Source organism: Leucopleurus acutus (genome assembly GCF_964270905.1).
Source record: "Leucopleurus acutus genome assembly, chromosome: 1".
Taxonomy (NCBI): domain Eukaryota; kingdom Metazoa; phylum Chordata; class Mammalia; order Artiodactyla; family Delphinidae; genus Leucopleurus; species Leucopleurus acutus.
In genome coordinates, this window is record NC_139142.1 from 65,553,479 (window position 1) to 65,574,216 (window position 20,738).

Here is a 20,738-nt window from a genome sequence, read left to right on the forward strand (position 1 = left end):
GCTCTGTGACCCCCTAGAGGGGTGGGATAGGGAGGGTGGGAGGGAGATACAAGAGGGAAGAGATATGGGGATATATGTATATGTATAGCTGATTCACTTTGTTATACAGCAGAAACTAACACATCATTGTAAATCAATTATACTCCAATAAAGATGTTAAAAAATATCATAATGAGATATTACCTCACACCCATTAGGATGGTTACTATCTTAAAAAAAAAACCAAAAAAACCCCAGAAAATAACAATTGTTGATGAGGATATGGAGAAACTGAAACTCTTGTGCACTGTTGTTGGGATTGTAAAATGGAGCAACCATGACGGAAAAGGGTATGGTGATTTCTCAAAAAATTAAAAGTACAACTACCATATGGTCCAGCAGCAATCCTATCCAATTTCTGGGTATATACCCACAGAATTGAAAGCAGGGTCTTGAAGAGGTATTTGCACACCTACGTTCATAACAGCATTATTCACCATAGCCAAGAAATGGAAGCAAGTCCAATATCCCTCCACAGATGAATGGGTAAACAAAATGTGGTATATACATACAGTGGAATTATTCACCCTGAAAAAGGAAGGAAATCCTGACATATGTTGCAACATGGATGAATCTTGAGGACATTATGCTAAGTGAAACAAACCAGTCACAAAAACACAAATACTATATGATTCCAATTATGTGAGGCATGTAAAGTAGTCAAATTCATAGAAACAAAAAGTAGAATTGTGCCCACCAGGGGCTGGAGCAGAGGGGGAAAGGGCAGGTGTCTAATTGGTATGGAGTTTCAGATTTGCAAGATGAAAAAGTTCTGGAGATCTGTTTCACAACAATATGAATACACTTACTACTGAACTGTACACTTAAAAATGGTTAGGAAGGCAAATTTTATGTTACGTATTTTTACCACAATGGAAGAAGAAGGAAAAGAGAACACAGGACAACATGATATTTCTTTAATGACTGCCATCATCAGTGTGGTATCATTGATGTGTCAACATATGGTCGAAATGAGGGTGAAAGATAGGATGGATCCTATCTGGACCATTTTACCTCTTGGAAAAAGAAATGCAGAAATCAGTGCCAAGTTAATCCCAGGACCAAACCTCTTCTATATTCCCATTAACCTGGTATTACTGACTACATCCCAGCTCTACCTCTAGGCAGCAGCAAGGGTGACTGTCTTTGTGCTGCTACCACAGACTAGACTGCAATTTTACATAGCCTAGTTACAAAGATCACGCACTCAGACAAATATTTGCTGCACTGAACCTGAAATAATTTATGTGCAAGGACATTCTTAGCTGGCACCAAAGATTGGGTTTTTAAATTGGGTTATAGATGTCTCTGAGATAAAATGTTAACAAACAGCTGAGTCATTGAACTATAGCTGGGACACCATAATCTAGCATTTGGAGACATTTATATCTCTGGGGAGAAGAGGAATCAGCTACGTCATGCATCCATTAACTTGGTACCAATGAGTCCAACCTAATGGAGTCATGTCTTTCAGGACGAGTTCTAAGGTCCTCATTGACTCTTTAAAACAAATCTAAAGGTTGAAGGTTATTTTTTTTTCTTTAATCTTATTCTTCTTGATCTCCATTTTGCAAAGAATGAAGCTAGTGTTCATCATACTACACATCCTGTTCCTTCCTGTTCCTTCTTGGTCCCCACAACTAGGCCTCTTCCTTACTCCTGCCTCGTAACTGGGCTAAAACTTGAAAGTCAGTTGTCCTCCTCTTCTCTTCTCCATCTATCCTCAGTCTCTCAGGGAATTCTTCTATTCCCAAGACTTTATCTAGTGGGAAGAGCAAAGCAGATAGGGCTTGAAGCATGGCTCTATGACTTACTAGCTGTGCAGCTTAGGAGAGGTGATTTCATCTCTCTGAACTCCTCTCCTCCACTCTAAAATGGGGACTCATTCATCCTTTCATCCAACAACCTTTATTGAGCACCTACTATGTAGCAGGCAATGTTCTAGGTACATGAGATTCACTAGCAAGCTACATAGATAAAAATGTCTGCCTTCACAGATCTCCCAGTCTAGCAGGGGGAGACAAAAATTAATAATAATACACATGCTAAATAAGAGAATGATATAAAATTACAGAATATGGTGAGAGCTGTAGAAGAAAAGAAAAAGAAGTCAGGTCACACTTTTTAAAAGGTGGTCAGGGTAACCTTCCCTAAGAAATTATTATTTGACCAAGTCTCAGGAGGTGGAGGAATTAGAAAAAAAATGCATCTGACAGAGAATGTGCAGCCAGAGGGAGCTGACAAAGGTCTGAAAGGCAGGGGTGTACCCAGCTTGTTCCAGGAACGGCAAAGGGTCCAGTGGGAATGGAGTGAAGTGAGCATGGGGAAGAGCAGTTGGAAATGAGTCAGAGAGGAAATCAGGGGACCAGCCCATGTAGGATCTCTGAATGCCATGGGAGCTGTTGCAGAGTTTTGAGCAGAGGGGTGACATGATCTGATTTATGTTTTTGGTTTTTCTGGCTGTGTTGGGTCTTAGTTGTGACGCACGGGCTCCAGAATGTGTGGGCTCTGCAGTTTGCGGCACGCGGGCTCTCTAATCGAAGCACGCAGACTCAGTAGTTGTGGCATGCGGGCTTAGCTGTCCCGCAACATGTGGGGTCTTAGTTGCCCCCCCAGCCGAACAGAGATCGAACCTGCATTCCCTGCGTTGGAAGGTGGATTCTTAACCACTGGACCACCAGGGAAATCCCTGATTTATGTTTTAAAAGGATCACTCTGCCTGCTTTGTTGGGAATAGACTGTAAGGGGAGCAGAATGCAAGCAGGGAAACCAGTTAGGAGGCTACCTCAGTAATCCAGGCAGGAGGTGATGGTGGCTAGGACCAGAGTGGGAGTACTGGAGAGGAAGAGAAGTGGCCAATGTAAGATAATAAAACCTACCTTGTAGGGCTGTTGCTTTAAGAATCTTATGAGAGCACTACTTCAGATAAAGTGCCATGTATTTGCCTGATACAAGGAAGATGTTAAATAATACCCTCTCTTATTATATTTTCCTGGTTGAATACATTTTCTGGGTCACTATATGGAGGAGGTCAAAGCTAGAATGTGATACCCAAGGTCAACTGACATGGGGATTTGTAGTCACCCCTGCCTGAAGCATTGAAAGGAAGTTGGGCTGAGGAAGGGGCTTAATCCCCTTTCAGGTTTCACTTCATATCCCAACTCCAAGACAGTATTTCCAACGGCCTACATTTCCTCTTAAAAGTTTCATCGTATACTCAATATCAGTGCATGTATTTTTAAAAATTACCTGCCTCACCTCCACCTCAAGCGGCTACCCATCCAAATGTTTCCTTCTATTAAAACTACACCAGTCCCTTCTATTAAAACTACACTACTGATAACTTAGCTTCATCTTTGTAGAATTATGGAATAAAAGGATGCTTCCATTGGAAGTTGGTATAATAGCCATCATCTGCTTAAAACATCTCTATTTACAAAAAAGAAACGAGGCCCAGAATGGAGCAGCATTAGCTGTGGGCCACTCCTGGCTTTAATGACTGCGCAAGGGCTGGAACCAGTTTCCTGGATCCCGTTCACTTTATCAACAGCGCCCCCATTCGCCCATCCCCCATCACAGCAGCCCCTAACACTGGCTGCCACAGGCATCTCTGCACTGGTCACCGCCATGGCTGCCATGACCATCTTTCCTGTTATTGCCAATTAGGCCTTCCAGAAAGGCTATTGGAGGCCATGGCACACACTGCTTTAAGTGTGCTGGCTCTGGGTTCAAATTCTGACTCTGCACTCACTAGCTGTGAGGCCTTGAGCGAGTTTCCTAACCACAGTCTGCCTTAGCATCTTCATCGGAAAAGTTCTTACCTCCCAGGACCTAAGTAGAATAAGGCATGTAAAGTCCTTAGCACTGAACCAGCACAAAATAAGAGCCCAAGGAGCATGAGTTATTGTTAGTTGTATAACTAGTCTCAGTCCCTTTCAGAGAAGTTACCATGGATGCCTGGTAAGCAAATCCTAATTGCCTTGGTCTGGCCATCAGGGCCTTGCGGCTACCAGGTCTATTAAATGTATGGAAACTTTTTTGCTCTCTGCTCACTGACCTTCCAGTCAAGACAGCTGTGGATCCCAATACCATGCTCATTCCCAATACCCACCTCTGCATTTTGGTTTTTGCTCCTTCTACCTGAAATGCCCACTTGCTTCTCTCTAAATCCTGGCACATCCTTCAAAGCCCCGGTGAAGGTGTATTATTTCACAAGAACTTCCCAGGTAAATCCTAGCTCTACTGATATTATTTCTTCTCTACAATACTACAGTATTTATATGTAGTACATACTAGTCACTTCCTAATGGAGAGGCATGGGAGCATTTAGTTAATAGTATGGGTTCTAGAGCAGACTACCTGGTCTCGCTCAGCCTCAGTCTCCTCTACGTAAAATGGGGTTAATATTAGGGTTGCTGTGAGGGTTGGACACATAAATACTTAGTAAACAATTCTTAATATATGTTACGATTATTATATATTGCTGTTAGCTTTACCCTCTTTGTTTTATGTACCCATATGTACTATACTTTTATCCAGTATCTTAAATCACAGCTTACATTAAGGAGCTGAATTCTGAGAATTTTGATGTCTGTCCTTCAAGATTCCATCACATAACAATTTGTTCTAAAAGTACAGATTTACCCAAAATATCAACTCCCCAATCTCAGAGCCCATAGATGGTACAGAGTATAGGTAGCATGGTTATTAGCCAGAGGAGGAAGACTGAAGAAAAAAATTCCTGATAAATTAGAAATACCTGGTCTTTTTCTACAAGAAGTTAATATTGGAGATGTGAGAGCTATTCTGGGGTTAGAACCAACAAATCAAAAAAGCACTGAGGGTAACTGGAACTTTCCATTCATGTGTTCCTGAGGTACTGGCGTGTGCACAGCTACTGTTCTACCTTATTTTGTATTCCGTTCAAGGGGGTCCACCACTCATCAGGAGCCATGTTAGGTTTGAGCAATATCAACAGACAGATGTATACCAGCAGGGACACATCAAACTAAGGCACAGACAAGGGCAGTTCCTAGTGATGCCACTGTTACAACTCAGTGATCATCGTCTGTTTTTTTTTTCTTTCTTTCTTTAGAAAATCGGTTATGTTTATCAAAAATAGCAACACATTTTATCATGGGGTGGGGAAGAGTTCACCTTTTCCCAGCAATACTTCCAAAAATCAGGTAAGAAATCATTCCGATTAAGAAGACCACCCTTACCTCTATTTTTTCCCATATGGCTTCATAGTTGTCTTGGTGTTGAATATCTTGCATCAGTTTCTGAATTAAAGCAGACTTTGTAGTGGAATGGCTCTCATTTTTCTCAGAGGATGAAGCTCTCTCTGACTTCTCATCAATGTATTTTTTCATGCCAGAGAGAGGCATGCACAACTCCTCGTCGGAAGGAAGGTCACTAAGGGGGCCAGATTCAATGCTCTCCCCGAGCGAAGAGGCTATATCACTGGATGAGCTTGGAGACACCCTGCCTAGCCTTGTGTGCTTCTTCTTGACATGGTATGTTGGATAGATCTCAGAATCTGAATTCATTTCAGACAGTTCCCAGTCATCAATATTCTGAATGGTTTCTCCCCTGGGTTTCTGAGGCAGAAGCTTTGTTAGGTTTTCCAACTTCAAAGCTAATACTTCTGTCTGCTTAAGGTGAGAGGGCAGTGCTAGGTACTCATCAGAGCCATACCAGGCCTCCACAACCTGACCGTTCCTGGTGGCGTGACTTGGGGAGGAGGTGTAGCTGTTTTCGCTTTTGTGTTCTGAAAGAAGGGGTACCACAGACGTGACGTTGTCTGAGCCAGCAGAGGACTCACTGCTTGGACTAAAAGGTGGTGAACTGGATGTTTCTGACTGCACCGGCAATTGGGCATTCCAACTACTCTGGTTATACGGCTCAAGTGAAGATGTGGAAGCAGAATCTGTTTCTGGCCCCTCTATGGCCTTGGAAGTGCTAGAAGGAATTCCATTCGGCACTACTGAGCTCCTAGTGCTTTGGGCTTGCTTGCCTGAACTGGGGTCCCGTTTAGGTGTCTGGCATGAAGGCACCTCTTCTACGGTCTTGTGAGGCTTTTTAAGTCGAAGTTTCTCTTTATGGCCGTCACTCAGCCTCCCCAGGCTGGAGGAGATCTCCTTAATGTGACTTGTGACTGTGTTTTCAAGATTCCCATCCCCCACCTGGTGCAAACACTCATGTGAGTAGCTGGCAGCAGAAGGTCTGTTGGGGTGAGACGACTGTAACACCAGGCAAAGTTTAGCTCTGTCAAGAGGGTCCGCCAGGGAAGGCGCGCTCCTGCTCATCTCAGGCTTGAGATCAACCACCTGCTTCATGCCACCAGCGCCTTTCAGATTATTCTTAAAAGTCTCCTCTTTAAGGAAAAGCCCTCTTTTTGGCAACGTGGGCTGTGTGGGAGAGTCCTCGTTATAATTAAAGCAATCTCTGATGGATCGCTTGGGGGTTGCATTTTCACAAGGAAGAGGCTGTTGATTCTTTGCCCCAAGTTGGGAAGAGGAATCAGATTCTTGCTTCACAGTCTCCAAAGAGGGTTGTCCAGCATTTGTCAGAGCTTCCCCTGAAGATGACAGCCCCTGCGTTAAGCCTGGCTGCTCCTCCGCTGTGGCCGCACTGTCTTCCTCACATCCACCTCTGTCATCTGCTGAAAGAGACACCTGAGACGCCTCCTCACTAACTGCTTCGCTGCAGTTGGAAGGGACCGCGTCAGGAGCCACCGTAAGTAACCCAACGCTTCGGATAAGCTCAGGGAATTCCTTTTCCATTTCACTGTAGCTCCAAGAGTCAAAGGGTTGGGTTTTGACCTGGCTAGAGGTCATATCACCCAGGCCACTGAGCAAATCCTCACTTGGACTGTAGTCAGACAGTTCGAAAGCAGTAATGCCACAATCCAGAGACAAGTAATTCTGAGAGCATTTGATAGTTAACTGTCCTGAGTCATCCACTTCTGTTAGAGCATCAAGCCGGTCCTGAAACAGACAACGGGAATGGTTTCAGTAAAGGCAACATTATATTCAACTGCTGCTCACATGAAATCTCAGCAGAGGCCACTATAAAGGTCAAAAATGCTTCAATCTCAATTGCTTCTGGTTTGAGATATAGAAAGGCATATTCATTATCATATTGCTTTATATAGTATCCTGTTCTTAAATATTTAAGGATTTTTCTTTAATCTGGAGAACAGAGCCTTGATAGAAATGGTCAAGGCCAAGCCAAAAATAACCATTCTTACCCTAACTTTCTATTTTAAAATGGTGCATTTTTCATTTAGTAAGCATTTCTTAAGTGATGCCTTAAGTAATAACATTTCTGAAAACAAAATAACATGAGAGTGAAATCTCCATGGATGTCTCTTTTGCTTATCACCCCATCACCTACCACAGTGGCGAGCTCATAGTAGATGCTCAGTAAATATTTTAAAGTAGAATAATTAATTATAGTAAGTCTGTTGTGTTAAATATATATTCACAAATCACAAGAAGATAAACTACTGAATTTGCATACATAACAAAAATAGTTCAAGGCCAACTTCTCTTTGTCCCCACCTTTTAAAGGTGAACACAGGAAATCCTGGAGAAAATTAATGAGTCAAAAGTATATCATCTTAGCCCCCATCCCCGCCCTCTGTATGCACTCTCCCCTACCCTCCACCCCCATCCCCATTTCCATTTGTGTGTGCTAGATACCAAGTGCCCACCTTCCTTCAAGGTAAGCTGATGTGAAATTCCCCTATGCTAAAAAATAGTATTATAAGTAAGTGTTTTTAATTTTTTAATCTTTAGTTGTATAATTCAGGTTCTCTTCTCATTACTAACGTAGTTGCTGTTATCACACAACAAATGGGGAGACTTTTACTTGATGATTTGTTTGGGGCAGAAGGACCCCTGGAATCCTACATGCCTACCAGGCTGAAGGATAGCTGGTCTAATCTAGCCCCTTAGGAGATGAAGGAAGGAAACTGAAAAGTAAAGGGTGGCTATATCCCCAGATCTCTGCTCTCCTGGAGGAGGGATGGGGTGAGCAGGACCCTGTATCATTTCAACCAGGTTATCCCAAGATCTGGCCTTTCCAGGACCTTATATCAAGTTTGGGGGGCCATTTGTTTGTTTTGTTCTCTCCCTTCAGACCTTTACCTTGCCTTTACCTCCTACTCCCTTCACTCTTTTTTTTTTTTTTTTTTTTTTTTTTGCGGTACGCGGACCTCTCACTGCTGTGGCCTCTCCCGTTGCGGAGCACAGGCTCCGGACGCGCAGGCTCAGCGGCCATGGCTCACAGGCCCAGCCGCTCCGCGGCATGTGGGATCTTCCCGGACCAGGGCACGAACCCGTGTCCCCTGCATCGGCAGGTGGACCCTCAACCACTGCGCCACCAGGGAAGCCCACTCCCTTCACTCTTATTCCAGAACATCCAGATAAATAATAATGACGAAAAACCTCATTTTACCTTTCTAGGCCTCAATGTCCTCATCTTATAAATGGGGGTGGTTGATTACCACTACTACTTTTTCATTTAATCCTCAAAACAATTTTCTTCTGGGGTCTGTACGATTGTCCCTGTTTTACGTAAGTGGAGCTGAGCCAAAAGAAGGTGCATAACTAGCACACAGCCTCGGGACTAAGGCTGAGCTAAACCTTAAACAAAGGCTGTCTGACCCATAATTTGACCCCTGTGCCATAATTTTCTCTAATTCACTGGATGTTATTTTAAATGGACATACCCCCTCCTCCAGTTTGTCCTGCACATTGCCACCAGAGTAACCTTTACAAATTTCAAGTCTTGATGCTATTACTTCTCTGCTTAAAATCCTTTATTAACTTCCTGCTGCTAGGTTAAAACCCAAACCCTTTAAGAATAGACATGAAGAGGCCTCTCTCAAGCCACTCTCCCCTCCCTGGCTGCACCCGGCTACGGTATCATCCCTCCAGTTTTTGAATGTGTTCTTCCTGCCCCAGAGCCTTTGCACATGCTATTTCCTCTGCCAAGAAAGCTTCCCACCTGTAAAACTCTTAACTAGTTAATTTTTACTCACCCCTCAGACCTCAGATCAAGCTTCACTTCTGCACGATTCTAAACACCCACCTAAGTCAGAATCTTTTCTTATAAGCGCTCATAAAACTATGTTGTTTGTCCTTTAAATATTTATCTCAAGCTTTAAATACATATTATTGTGATTATTTGATTAATCTGTTTATCCCACTAGTTTGTAAGCACCACAGAGTATAAATCACATAGAAAATGGCTGACTTTCCAGGATACCTGCAACACTTAGCATAGTGAGCTACACAGAATTCAAAGATACATCTGTTGAATGAATGAATGAATGAATGAAGACATTTTGGAATGTATCTCTATGCCTTCATGAAGTTTATTCCTCTGATTATGTAGTTTTCGTTGATTCCAGTAATTAAAAGCCCAAACCTCAGAGTTAAATTCTAGCTCAAGCACTAATTATTCATGTGATCAGGAACCAGTAGCTTGATATCACTAAGCCTCATTTCCCTCATCTGTAAAAATGAAACAATAAGCCATGCCATAGGGCTGTTGTGAGGCTTAAAGAAGACAGAATATGTAAGACACAAGTCTGGCACATGGATTGGTTCTCAATGAATGTTTACTCTTATTACTTACTATATATATATATATATATATTTTTTTTTTTTTTTTTTTTTTTTTTTGCGGTACGCGGGCCTCTTACTGTTGTGGCCTCTCCCGTTGTGGAGCACAGGCTCCGGACGCGCAGGTTCAGCGGCCATGGCTCATGGGCCCAGCTGCTCCGCGGCATGTGGGATCCTCCCGGACCCGGGCACGAACCCGCATCCCCTGCATCGGCAGGTGGACTCTCAACCACTGCGCCACCAGGGAAGCCCTATTATATAATTTTTTACTAATCAAATATACCAAGGGGGGAAGTTTCATCAAAATGAGAGGTGTCCCTATGCTAAATTATACTGCACAAAGTAAGAAACCAATATTAACTGCCAATATCAACAAAAAATGGTCTAACTGGAATTGTTCGGCTTTTATGCCTCATATCTGGAGCAGGATCTTTAAAGAAAGAAGTCAGAAGCCCAAAACACCAAGGAATGAGCCAGTCAAACAAAAGTCACCGTTCATGCAATTTTCAAGAGAATAATAGAGGAAACTCCAATTTAAAAGCAGGTTGCATTTACTAAAAGTTTTTTTATTTGGTTGTTCAATGTTCAGAACTTATCCCTTTACAAAAATAGTACTATAAATAGCGATTAAGCTCCAAAGCTATCCCATAAGTTAGTATTTAAATTATTAACTAGTTGAAATTTACATTATTTTTAATCATTTTTATCACAAAGTTACAGCACTGCATCTACTTAAGTGAGGTCAAAGAGGCATTAAGGAAAAATGTTCCTATGATGAATAGAAAAAAAGAGATGTGAGAGTTCAGGTAAAAATTAGACCCATGAAAATGTCAGCTACCCGCTTCTGGACAGGCAAGGAATACCATAACCGTGGGAAGGTATTTGATCCCAATTTTGGTGGTCACAGAACGTTAAGACCAGGGGATACTGTCTTGTTCAAAAATAACAGGTACTCAATAAATGATGTTAGCTGAACATACGGCATGAGACATCTAGATAATACGGTATGGCTGCCTTTTCCTACTTAAGTCTTCCCCTGAAGATGCCTTCCCTAGCCAGTCCTTCGTTTGGAAAAGAAAATACCATACTCAAAAACACTTAATGGGGCTTCCTTGGTGGCGCAGTGGTTGGGAGTCCGCCTGCCGGTGGGGGGGACGCGGATTCGTGCCCCGGTCTGGGAGGATCCCGCATGCCGCGGAGCGGCTGGGCCCGTGAGCCTCTCCCATCCTGTTGCCAATCAGGCCAACTACTGCTGTGCATGGCTGACTGTCATTCAGGGGTAACTAGTTTTAATTCATACTGCATTTTTTAATGTGAAAAAAAAAAATCCCTCCCTGAAAAACAAAACAAAAAAACAGCACATAGCATATGCATTTCATATCCTAAAGACCAAGTGGCAAGCATCTACCCATGTATTTTAACACAGTTGGCCATTATTTAAGACCATTCCTCAAAAGTATTTTTCTACATTTCACAGTGCAGAGGCAATTTAAAAAAAAGGAAGTTCTCTGAAGTTTCTCAGAGCAGATAAATAATGAGTTTCATTTCTTAAAATATTGCTTAGTAATACTAATATTTTAGTCCCACTGCTTTCTACTGGACCACCTTCCCAGATAGTTTTCTAATGCATGTAAGTAATAAAGTCTCAGGTGGATATGGAGGTGGGGGAAGAGTGCATGTTGTTTTTACTGGCCTTTTTATTTTAGAAATACCACATTTTATTTTGTAGTGCTTTTAGCTGTGTCATGGCAGCCTAGCAATGTCCAAACAGACCCCCATTTAATATGTTATGAAGCAGTTTCTCAGATGAAGGTTATGTTTTATGGAGATGGTATCTTATTCACTTTATTGATGAGCAATTTATTCACTTTACTGCTGGCTTCAATATTGTCTCAGACATCAAGGAAACCCTTTTTCCTCTCTAATTTGAAACAAGAAATTTTGCTTTGTTCCTTACCCATAAATAAGTTTGAAGTTCTAATTCCAAATGCCTTCTCAGCTCTTTCTTTGTTTAACCGTGAATTCTGTCACCAGCTGAACATGAGATTTGATACTTATAATTTAGAGATTTGAAGATCTCCCTACTAAAATGACCCCAAGGTTTATATTAGTGTCCATTGCCATTTCAGAGTTGACTTTGTGCCCTGATTTAGTGACCTTACTCAGAAGAGTTGAAAACAGAATTTCACTGTTTCAATTATGGTTACGGCAAAAAATTTTGTATGCCTCTCTCTACCCTTCCTCCCCTAATTTCACTACATGGTGTTTGTTATGCTTCAATTACTAACATATAAATTCATGGACCTCTTACAAGAAGGCGACAGCCCCCCAGAGTCCTCAGACCACAGGGTCGAGACCCTTGCTCAGATTCCTTTCAGCTCTCCCATGTTGGTGCTCTGATTCTGACTGCCTTGCAGACAGCAGCAGTGGGCGAAGAGGAACAAGCAATGACAGGGAAATGGGAAGCAAGGCAAAGTTTAGTTTCTGACGGGAAAGGGAAAACAAAGTCTCTCAATATTTTTATTTATACTATAGTAATAATTCTTGACAATTTCCATTTTCTACAGGCTGAATTTATGAGTCAAATAGCTAATCTCCATGATCAATCCCAGTCAACCAACCTACAGTGATATCTCCCTCTTCCACACTTAAAGCAGTTATTATCTGCATTATTTACTTCAGTTCAACTCATCGACTTTTATATACAGCGACACGAACTAGGTGCTGTGGGAGATACAGAGATGATTATAATCTGGTGCCAACAATCACGAAGTTCAAATCTAGCATGCACTTTGTCGTAATATAAATTGCCCTGTGATAAGTGCTCGTGGAAGAGCACACAAAGTGCAATGATGTGAGTGCTCTGGAAGGACCAATGTGTTCCCACTGAGAGGGTGAGTATCTTTTAGGTAAAGTGCTTACCACACCATCTGGCATATGGTAAGTTCTTAATCAATGTTCGCTATCGTGTTACTGCTATTAACAGTTATCACTACCTGTGTGACTACCTCTGTCAGCCTCAGTCTTCTTATCTGTAAGATGGATACAACAATATCATCTGTAAAATAAGGATAATAGCACTTGCCCTGCTAACTTCCCAGAACTGTTTGAGGATCTAACAAAAGTATGACGGTGATTCCTAACATTTAATAGCATGTGTTATTCATCTTTGAATGCCTAGTGCCTTATAAAGAGTAAGAAATCAATACATATTTAGGGGAGGTAGAAAGGAAAGTAGGAAGGAAGGGAAGAAGGAAATAATTATTATTATTTTTACCAAAGAGATCAGTTAAGAGCTGGTTTTCTTGTTTTATTTAATTATTCTTAGGTTTATGCCCTTAAGCATTCGCTTAGCCTCTCTTAAACTCAACTTTTCCATCTATAAAATGGAACTATTTTTTTAAATTGACGTATAGCTGATTTACAATATTGTGTTATTTTCAGGTGTACAGCAAAGTGATTCAGTTACATATATTTTTTTTCAGTTTCTTTTCCATTATAGACTATTACAAGATACTGAATATACTTCCCTGTGCTATACAGTAAATCCTTGTTTTATCTAATTTATATACAGTGGTTTGTATCTGTTAATCCCATACTCCTAATTCATCTCTCCTCCCTCCCTTTCCCCTTTGGTAACCATAAGTTTGTTTTCTATGTCTCTGAGTCTGTTTCTGTTTTGTGAATAAATTCATTTATATTATTTTTTATATTCCACATATAAGTGATAATCATATAGTATTTGTCCTTCTCTGTCTGACTTACTTCACTTAGTATGATAATCTCTAGGTCCATCCATGTTGCTGCAAATGGCAATCTTTCATTCTTTTTTATGGATGAGTAATATTGAAATGGAACTACTTTTAATACCCATTACCCTCCTTACTAAATGAAACAATAAATATAAATTGCTTATCACAGTATCTGAAATATAGAAAATTTCAGTATAACACATTTTTTACACAATGGGAGCTTTGCCCTAAAGTATTTTTTGTTTGTTCAGCTGGTTTTGTTTCAGTAAGGCATTTGCCAATTTGTTTACAAGATATGGTCTGCTCCATATTTAAATAAAGGAATAAAACTCACTTTGTTTTTGTACGGACAGAAAGAGAACTTGCCACTTTCTTGACTTTCAAACCTATTCTTTTTTTTTTTTTTTTTTGCGGTACACGGGCCTCTCACTGTTGTGGCCTCTCCCGTTGCGGAGCACAGCCTCCAGACACGCAGGCTCAGCGGCCATGGCTCACGGCCCCAGCCGCTCTGCGGCACATGGGATCTTCCCGGACTGGGGCACGAACCCGCCTCCCCCGCATCGGCAGGTGGACTCTCAACCACTGTGCCACCAGGGAAGCCCCAAACCTATTCTTTAATGGGCTATGAAACTCAACAGATTTCCAAAAAGAGAAAAATGAATTTACCTTCACTGGAAGGACATTTACTATTCTAGTTTATCAGCACGTTTTACGCCATCTCCCTCTTCATTCTATAAATCTTTCACAGCTGAATTTATTCTGATAAAGCTGAGAATTTTATCCTACTCCTCTTCCTATTTTCCACAGTTCCAGTGTGCTGACAGAAACAAATAAAACTAACAAATAAGATCAGGAATCCATTGCTTCAGGAAAGACGGTAATGGAGACAGTGCTTCAATTCACAGAGAAATGTCCACAAAGCAGATGGCTGAGAATCCACTGTTCCTTTACCCCTCATACAACGTATTCCTGCATCTCTACAACAGGACTAAAGACTGACTTCAAACATGAAAATGCACTGAATTGCTTTCAATCGAATTTGTAAATAATTGTTGAGCTCACATTGTGAGACCCATGATGGGTACTACTTAATATAAACTCACTACATAGCTGTGAAAATAGTGGCCAGTAACAATTAGATAGTCTCAATGGCTTTTCATCTTTCTTGGGCTACCACTTTGTGAATAATACAAGTTCAAATAAACACATGATGAACATATTCCACAAAACACCAATAACAACAATAACAATAAACCCTAGAGCACTTTCATATCCCCAGCTCTAATCAGAGTTGTGGTCAGTAAATGTTTATTGAATGAATAAATAAATATGTAATATGAGCTGGTTTGACTCAATGATTTCTAATGCCCCCTCTAAGTGGTTGAAAGTGGGCAGATCTGATGACTGATCAATACTGGATTTTGGACAGAGCCAGGAAAACACATGGGTAGAAACAAAAAAAGAATGTACAGACTGGAGATACCAGGTAGATATCTAAAGTACTGTCTCTTCAGAGTTTAGACAAACCTTCCCCATCTCTGATCTCCCACCTCATTAGCATACACCTCCTCCTAAACACCAGATTTAGGGCAGAGTTGACTAGTTTGGGATTCTTTGTTGTTTCCCATAACCACAAGGGTCCCAATCAGGAACCTTCTAGGGATCCCACTTGGGATGGATGGCATCTGAGGACTATTTCACACACCTACATATTCATTCTACGATTTTAAAAGGAGCTCTACCGAAGTCTGTATCACCTCCCCCATTGCCACAATATTAGGAAAAGCTAAATGAAAACAAAGACTGTGACCTAAAGTTAGAAGTGAGCCCAGTAGATTTTCATTCCCAGAAACTTCCAGGGCCTGCAGGGAATTTGCCACAGCAAGAGCATCATTATTACAAAAACAATAATCAACAAATATAAATCATTTATGAGAAGAAGCCCAGATTTGTTTTGTGTTGTTGATAATGTTGGAGCCACTGAAACATTAATAACTTAATGAGATGCAACACTCTTTATAAGGCCTTTTAATACACATTTATATTAATGCCTTCTAACTTGTATAATACATATTTTCCACAAAATCAACAGCAGAGCACTAAACTGGGTTTCAAGAGTCAAGGGACTATATACATACACACACACTCTATGTATCTATACATGGTATCTATCTATTTATCTATCTACCTACCTACCTATCCATCTGTCCATCTATCCATCCATCTATTTATCTATCTGCCTACCTACCTATCCATCCGTCCATCTGTCCATCCATCTATTTATCTATCCATCCATCCATCCACACACACGTATATATAGCCCCTACTTAGCTAGCACAATGCCTCTCCCTCTCTCTCTCTTTCTCTCTCACTCTGACATATATGTCAGTTTTATTTGGGAATAGGAGAGTTCACTTGGATTTAACTTTACAGTGTTCATTCTTAAGCTATGAATCAAGATTAACAGCAGCAAACTCTTTAAACTATGCTTACTATGAGTACAAAAAAATCTAAATATACTGGTTGTGCAAAATTCTAAAGTCCATATGACTCACTGCAACCAGAATGATTTTCTAAACCATGAATTGAATCGCATCAATTCCCTGAACAAACTCTTCTGTTATCCTCAAAATAAAGTCCACTTCTCTTAATATGACTTTTTAATACGGCTTTTCATCTTCATGATCTGACCTCTGCTTACATATTACTTCAAATCCTGCTTCCTGGTCCCTTGAACTTTTTCCTCTCTGAGGCTGTCATTCTCTCTCTTACCTCTGGATCTTTGATCATGCCATTCCTTCTGTCTAGAACAGTTTCTACCTCTGTTCATCAGTCTAATCCTGCTTCTCCTTCAGGTCTCAGGTTAGACTCACTTCTCCTGTAAAGGCTTCCCTGTCTGAATTAGGTGCCCCTTCTCTCTCCTCCAGTGGCATCATGTAGACCATTGTATCTGCATGTAGATCACGCAGATCACAGTGTGGTCTTAGTGTCTGTCCACTTGCCTCCACTCCCCACTAGTCTCAGCTCTTTGAAAGCAAAGGCCATGTTTTGATCACTATTACACTCTTAGCACCTAGTGCCTGGCCCATATAAGCACTCAATGAATATTTATCAAATAATTGAACGAGGAACAGGAAGCCAGGTTAGCACCAACAGCTATGGGTGGTATCTGTGCAAACTAGCGGCTGTGAATGAACTCTGGTTTTTAGCTTCATTCACATTAGAAGTGCCCTAGCCTCTAGTCACTATACCTAGATTCAACACCGGGCTTAGGACCTGCTTATTTACCTATAAAGAATTCCTATCCCACACCTCTGAACTGAAAACATCCTCAAATAATGACACCTGACAATGCACTATTTGGCTTCAAGGAAAACACCCACCTCCTGTGTCTCTTCGGAGAAAGCTTGCAGAATGTCCGTCTGTCTGGTGTAGTTGCCATTGGCGTCCTGCAGACCTTGCAGAATGCGCTCCCGCAGAACCAGCACTGAGACGCGGAGCTGGTGCCAGAGGAGTTGCACCGCGTGGATGTCCACAATCACGTTGACGGAGTAGGATAGCAGCTTCAGGGAGAACTCCGTTTCAAGGAGGGCATGGATTTGCTCAACATGATCAGAAATATCTTCACAAATGTCCTGCAATACAGAAAAGCAAATATACGATGACTCCTTTGCCTTAACCTGGGAAGGGGATGGTAGAAAGGTCACTCCTTCCCCTGACACCAATGATCAGGGCCAACAGGTCAGGTGAGCACATGTTGGATAGCTGGCCTTTGTTTCAGTTCAGATAGAGTCACAGGACATATTCCTGGGCATTGGGCCTTCAGTGCACACAGGTAAGTTGATCTCTTTCTAAGCCACGAAAATTCTACTATTTTTCAGGTACTCACATTGAAAGTTCATCCAAGGTGAGAGGTTACCTCACAAATCCGCTCTCTGTTCTCTTTATTTACTGTTATTTTGGGATTTAGGTAAGGGAGCCAACAGCTCTTCTCTTTGCTACTGGTGAGCTCCACCGAACACATAGTATCTCAGGATAGAAGCATCCTCCAGACATGTAGCATGAAGAAAAATGGGCTAGAATGTGTGCTGCATTGGAACTCCTAGCCATTCTCAGTGAGCCATGGGATCTTCAAGGTAAGGGATAATTGTCACTTTCCCACAGGGACACAATTTAATATTTAAATTCTTAATGGATATCCACGCTTTGCAAACAAAATCACTCTTAAGAAGGAAAGAGAAACCCCAAGAGTGAAGAAAAACAAAATACAGTTTGGTTTTGTTTTTAAGACTCAGACATTTAAAATAAAACCATTACTATATCAAAGTTTCAATGTCCTCCTCACATACTATTAGGTAGGCAGATTTTATCTGATGTGTCACTTGTCCTTACAAGTTCCCACATTTTCAATGTGCTGTCAGAGGCCAGCAGCATGAAATGGGCAGCATCACTGGTAATACCTACTTGAGCAACTGGAGTCCATTAAGCATCAAAATGATGCACATGTCAGCAAAAAGTGCTCAGTTACTCACTTTTAGTTATGTATCAGTGATTTCTTTTAAGTGCAGCTTTTATTTATGATTTTTGTTAAAGCTAAAATTTTAAGACAGCCTTTGAGTTCTGAGCCCCACATTGAATATCAAAACAGTCATTCTATGCTGGAAATATAACCTTCTGATTTCATACAATTCAATTACTTGTTTTCAAAGAAAACTAAAATGTAACCTGTATTTGACAGTGTGTAATAGTAAGCCAAAAAAACTACTGAATAATGATAGAAAGTTGTGCTGAATTCTGAACAAAAATTATTGTACAATTCCAATACATGTTCCAACATTAGTTCTTGAAATCCAAGACCTAACTGGTAATAAATTGGTGATAATAACTTGAAACAGATAAAAAGTTTAAACTAAATAGACTTTGGAGTTCTGATTAGGTAAATTTCTTAGAAAAAAAATATGGCCCATGGGCTTATGCGGTCCAATAGAGACTTGGGGCAAAAATTATAATACCCTATTAACCACTACATAAGAACCAATCACGGCCAGATTAGCTAGTCTCTGCTTACCTTCAGCGGAAAAGAGCAGGCCTCTAACTATCATCAGATATTCCATGTAGCCTGGGGTCTTAGCTGATGCTTGTTTGGACATCTACTCCATTTACCCCACGCATTTTATTCCTGATACCTCAACCACCACCCCAAAGCAAATGCCCTGCATGCTTTGTCCTATTAGGATGTTCATTTCTATGTAGTACTGTGTTGCCTTGGAAAATGCCCTTCCTCCCACTGCTGACCTCTTCCAAATTCTCAGGACTCTCCTGGCTACTATCCCCAATCCATTGTAAAAACGTGCCTTAACCTCTTCACAAATGCTACCTTTACCTCCTGTTCCTACCCAAACCTGACCTTGCCCAAGGCTTCTGCTTCCTCCACTGCTCTCCCAGGGGAAGCAGCTCATTCTCCCAGGCTCAGCTGAGAGATTGGGAAGGGTGGAGGAAGGAGGGGAGCTGATGGGGGAAGGGCAGACCTCAGTGCTTTTTTGTCACTTTCTGATCATTACTCTTTTGCCTTCTTTCTTCGTAGGTGCCTACTGTCTGCTAAACCTTCCTGTCATCCTCCCTTACTACTGCTACCTACATTCTTCTCTCTCACTCCGCTGCACTGAAGAATGCATCTGGTTCACGGTTTTCCTCTCCATCCTGAGCACACCATTGTCTTAGGTAATTTCAGCATTCACACTGAGAAGCCAGCCAACACTCTAGCCTCGGATTTCCTTTACTTCACTACTCCTAAGACCTTCACGCCATTCTACCGGATGACTCTGGACCTGGTCGTCACTTCACCTGGGGAACAACATCAGAAAGTCCCTTGTGCCCCCAACCTCTCTTTGACAGACTTTTTTACTCCCATTCCCCCACTACAGGTGCTTTTCAACCCCCTCCAGGCCACCATCCCCTCCAGCCGCTTTCCTCATATACCCCCTGTCTCCTAGCACAGCTTCCACAGTGGTTACACTTCAACCACTCTCTCGTCAGTGTGCTCAACTTCCTCGCACTCTTGATTCCATGACTCAGAATTTGTGAGTCTCTGTCTCTTAGGCCCCACTGCAATCTAGAGATGCAGAAAAATGACATACCTGAGAGAGAAAAAGGTTTGAGTAACCCTTCTGCCACCTGCTCAGAAGAGCTAAATAGGCATTTCTACACCATCCTACGCTCATCTCCCAATACAGAAGGTTATATGTATAGCCTTGGTACCATGAAAACTTCATGCCAAAGCACATGTCATCCACTCTATTTACACACATTTGGCTCCTTCATAATGGATGCAGGAATCTAGTCAGAGCCAGTTCATGGGTCAAGATGTCAGGCAACCATCCAGGGGAAACTATGTGTAAGGGGCACTAAAGCATCAATGGTGCCAGTTAACTCAGGTTTTCATACCCTCCTCCTTAGTAACTGTGAAATGTGAATTAGCCCTTTCCCACAGAAGCAGATGGGCCCTGAGGAGAAAGAAACACCCTCCCCACAAGTGCTGACCTCACTCTGTTGAGTATTTTGGCAATATGCACACGAAGGATCTGCTGAAATTCTGAAACTAAATAATGCATAGCATGGTGCAATTTTCTGGAGGCTATTAATTTATTTAACTACTTTTATGCCCTCTACTTTGCCATTGGTTGTCTGGCTTGACAAAATTACATGCACGCACAAATTATAGAACAAGAACTACAGATAACTGTGTAGGTTGTATATTCGAGTGTGTGAGTGTATATACGCCCTCTCCCTCTAAACGGGGACTATGCTTTGAACACTTGATGAGATGTTTGTTTAGAGAAAGGTAGCTAACTCTGAATCTACATCTAGGTTTTAATAACGGAAGATCTGCTTTTCCCTGTCCCTCTATATAAATGTCAAACAAATATTTAAAAAAATATTCAGTCTGAAGCTTCTGGTGCTTTGGCCCTTAACTACTGCCAGTTTGTTGGATGTTATATGAAACAAGTTGAAGATTACGAACATTCAGTCAGATAACCAGGTATCAGAAACTTTAAAAACTGATTTGCTGAATGGCTTTCTCCCAGCAGAGATTGTTTGGAATTAAAAGGCACTGAGAGATCTGACTTGTTGGAGGCCCTGTGGGCACTAGATTAATAAGATGAAGTAGAAGCTTGGGTGTGGAGTTGGATTGGAGCCCAACTGATGCATGTAAGGAATCACTGGCTTTTCAGCTTCTACCAGATGTTTAACTTGAGCGGATAGCAACTGGAAACTGGACTCAACTCACATGGCTGAACTGCTCAGTGTATAA

The 20,738-nt window shown here is 41.5% G+C and overlaps 1 protein-coding gene across 1 annotated transcript in view; it reads right to left on the reverse strand.

Annotated features, from left to right (window-relative positions):
• Positions 1 to 20,738, reverse strand: part of AKAP6 (A-kinase anchoring protein 6) — a gene marked incomplete at its 3' end in the record, with an annotated part of 361,949 nt that overhangs the window by 252,675 nt on the left and 88,536 nt on the right. The window contains exons 2-3 of the mRNA XM_082853308.1: positions 16,810 to 17,061; positions 5,262 to 7,028 (exon numbers count right to left, since the gene is read on the reverse strand). Of these exons, the coding sequence (XP_082709434.1) occupies positions 5,262 to 7,028; positions 16,810 to 17,061 (2,019 nt within the window). The remainder of the gene's footprint in view (positions 1 to 5,261; positions 7,029 to 16,809; positions 17,062 to 20,738) is intronic.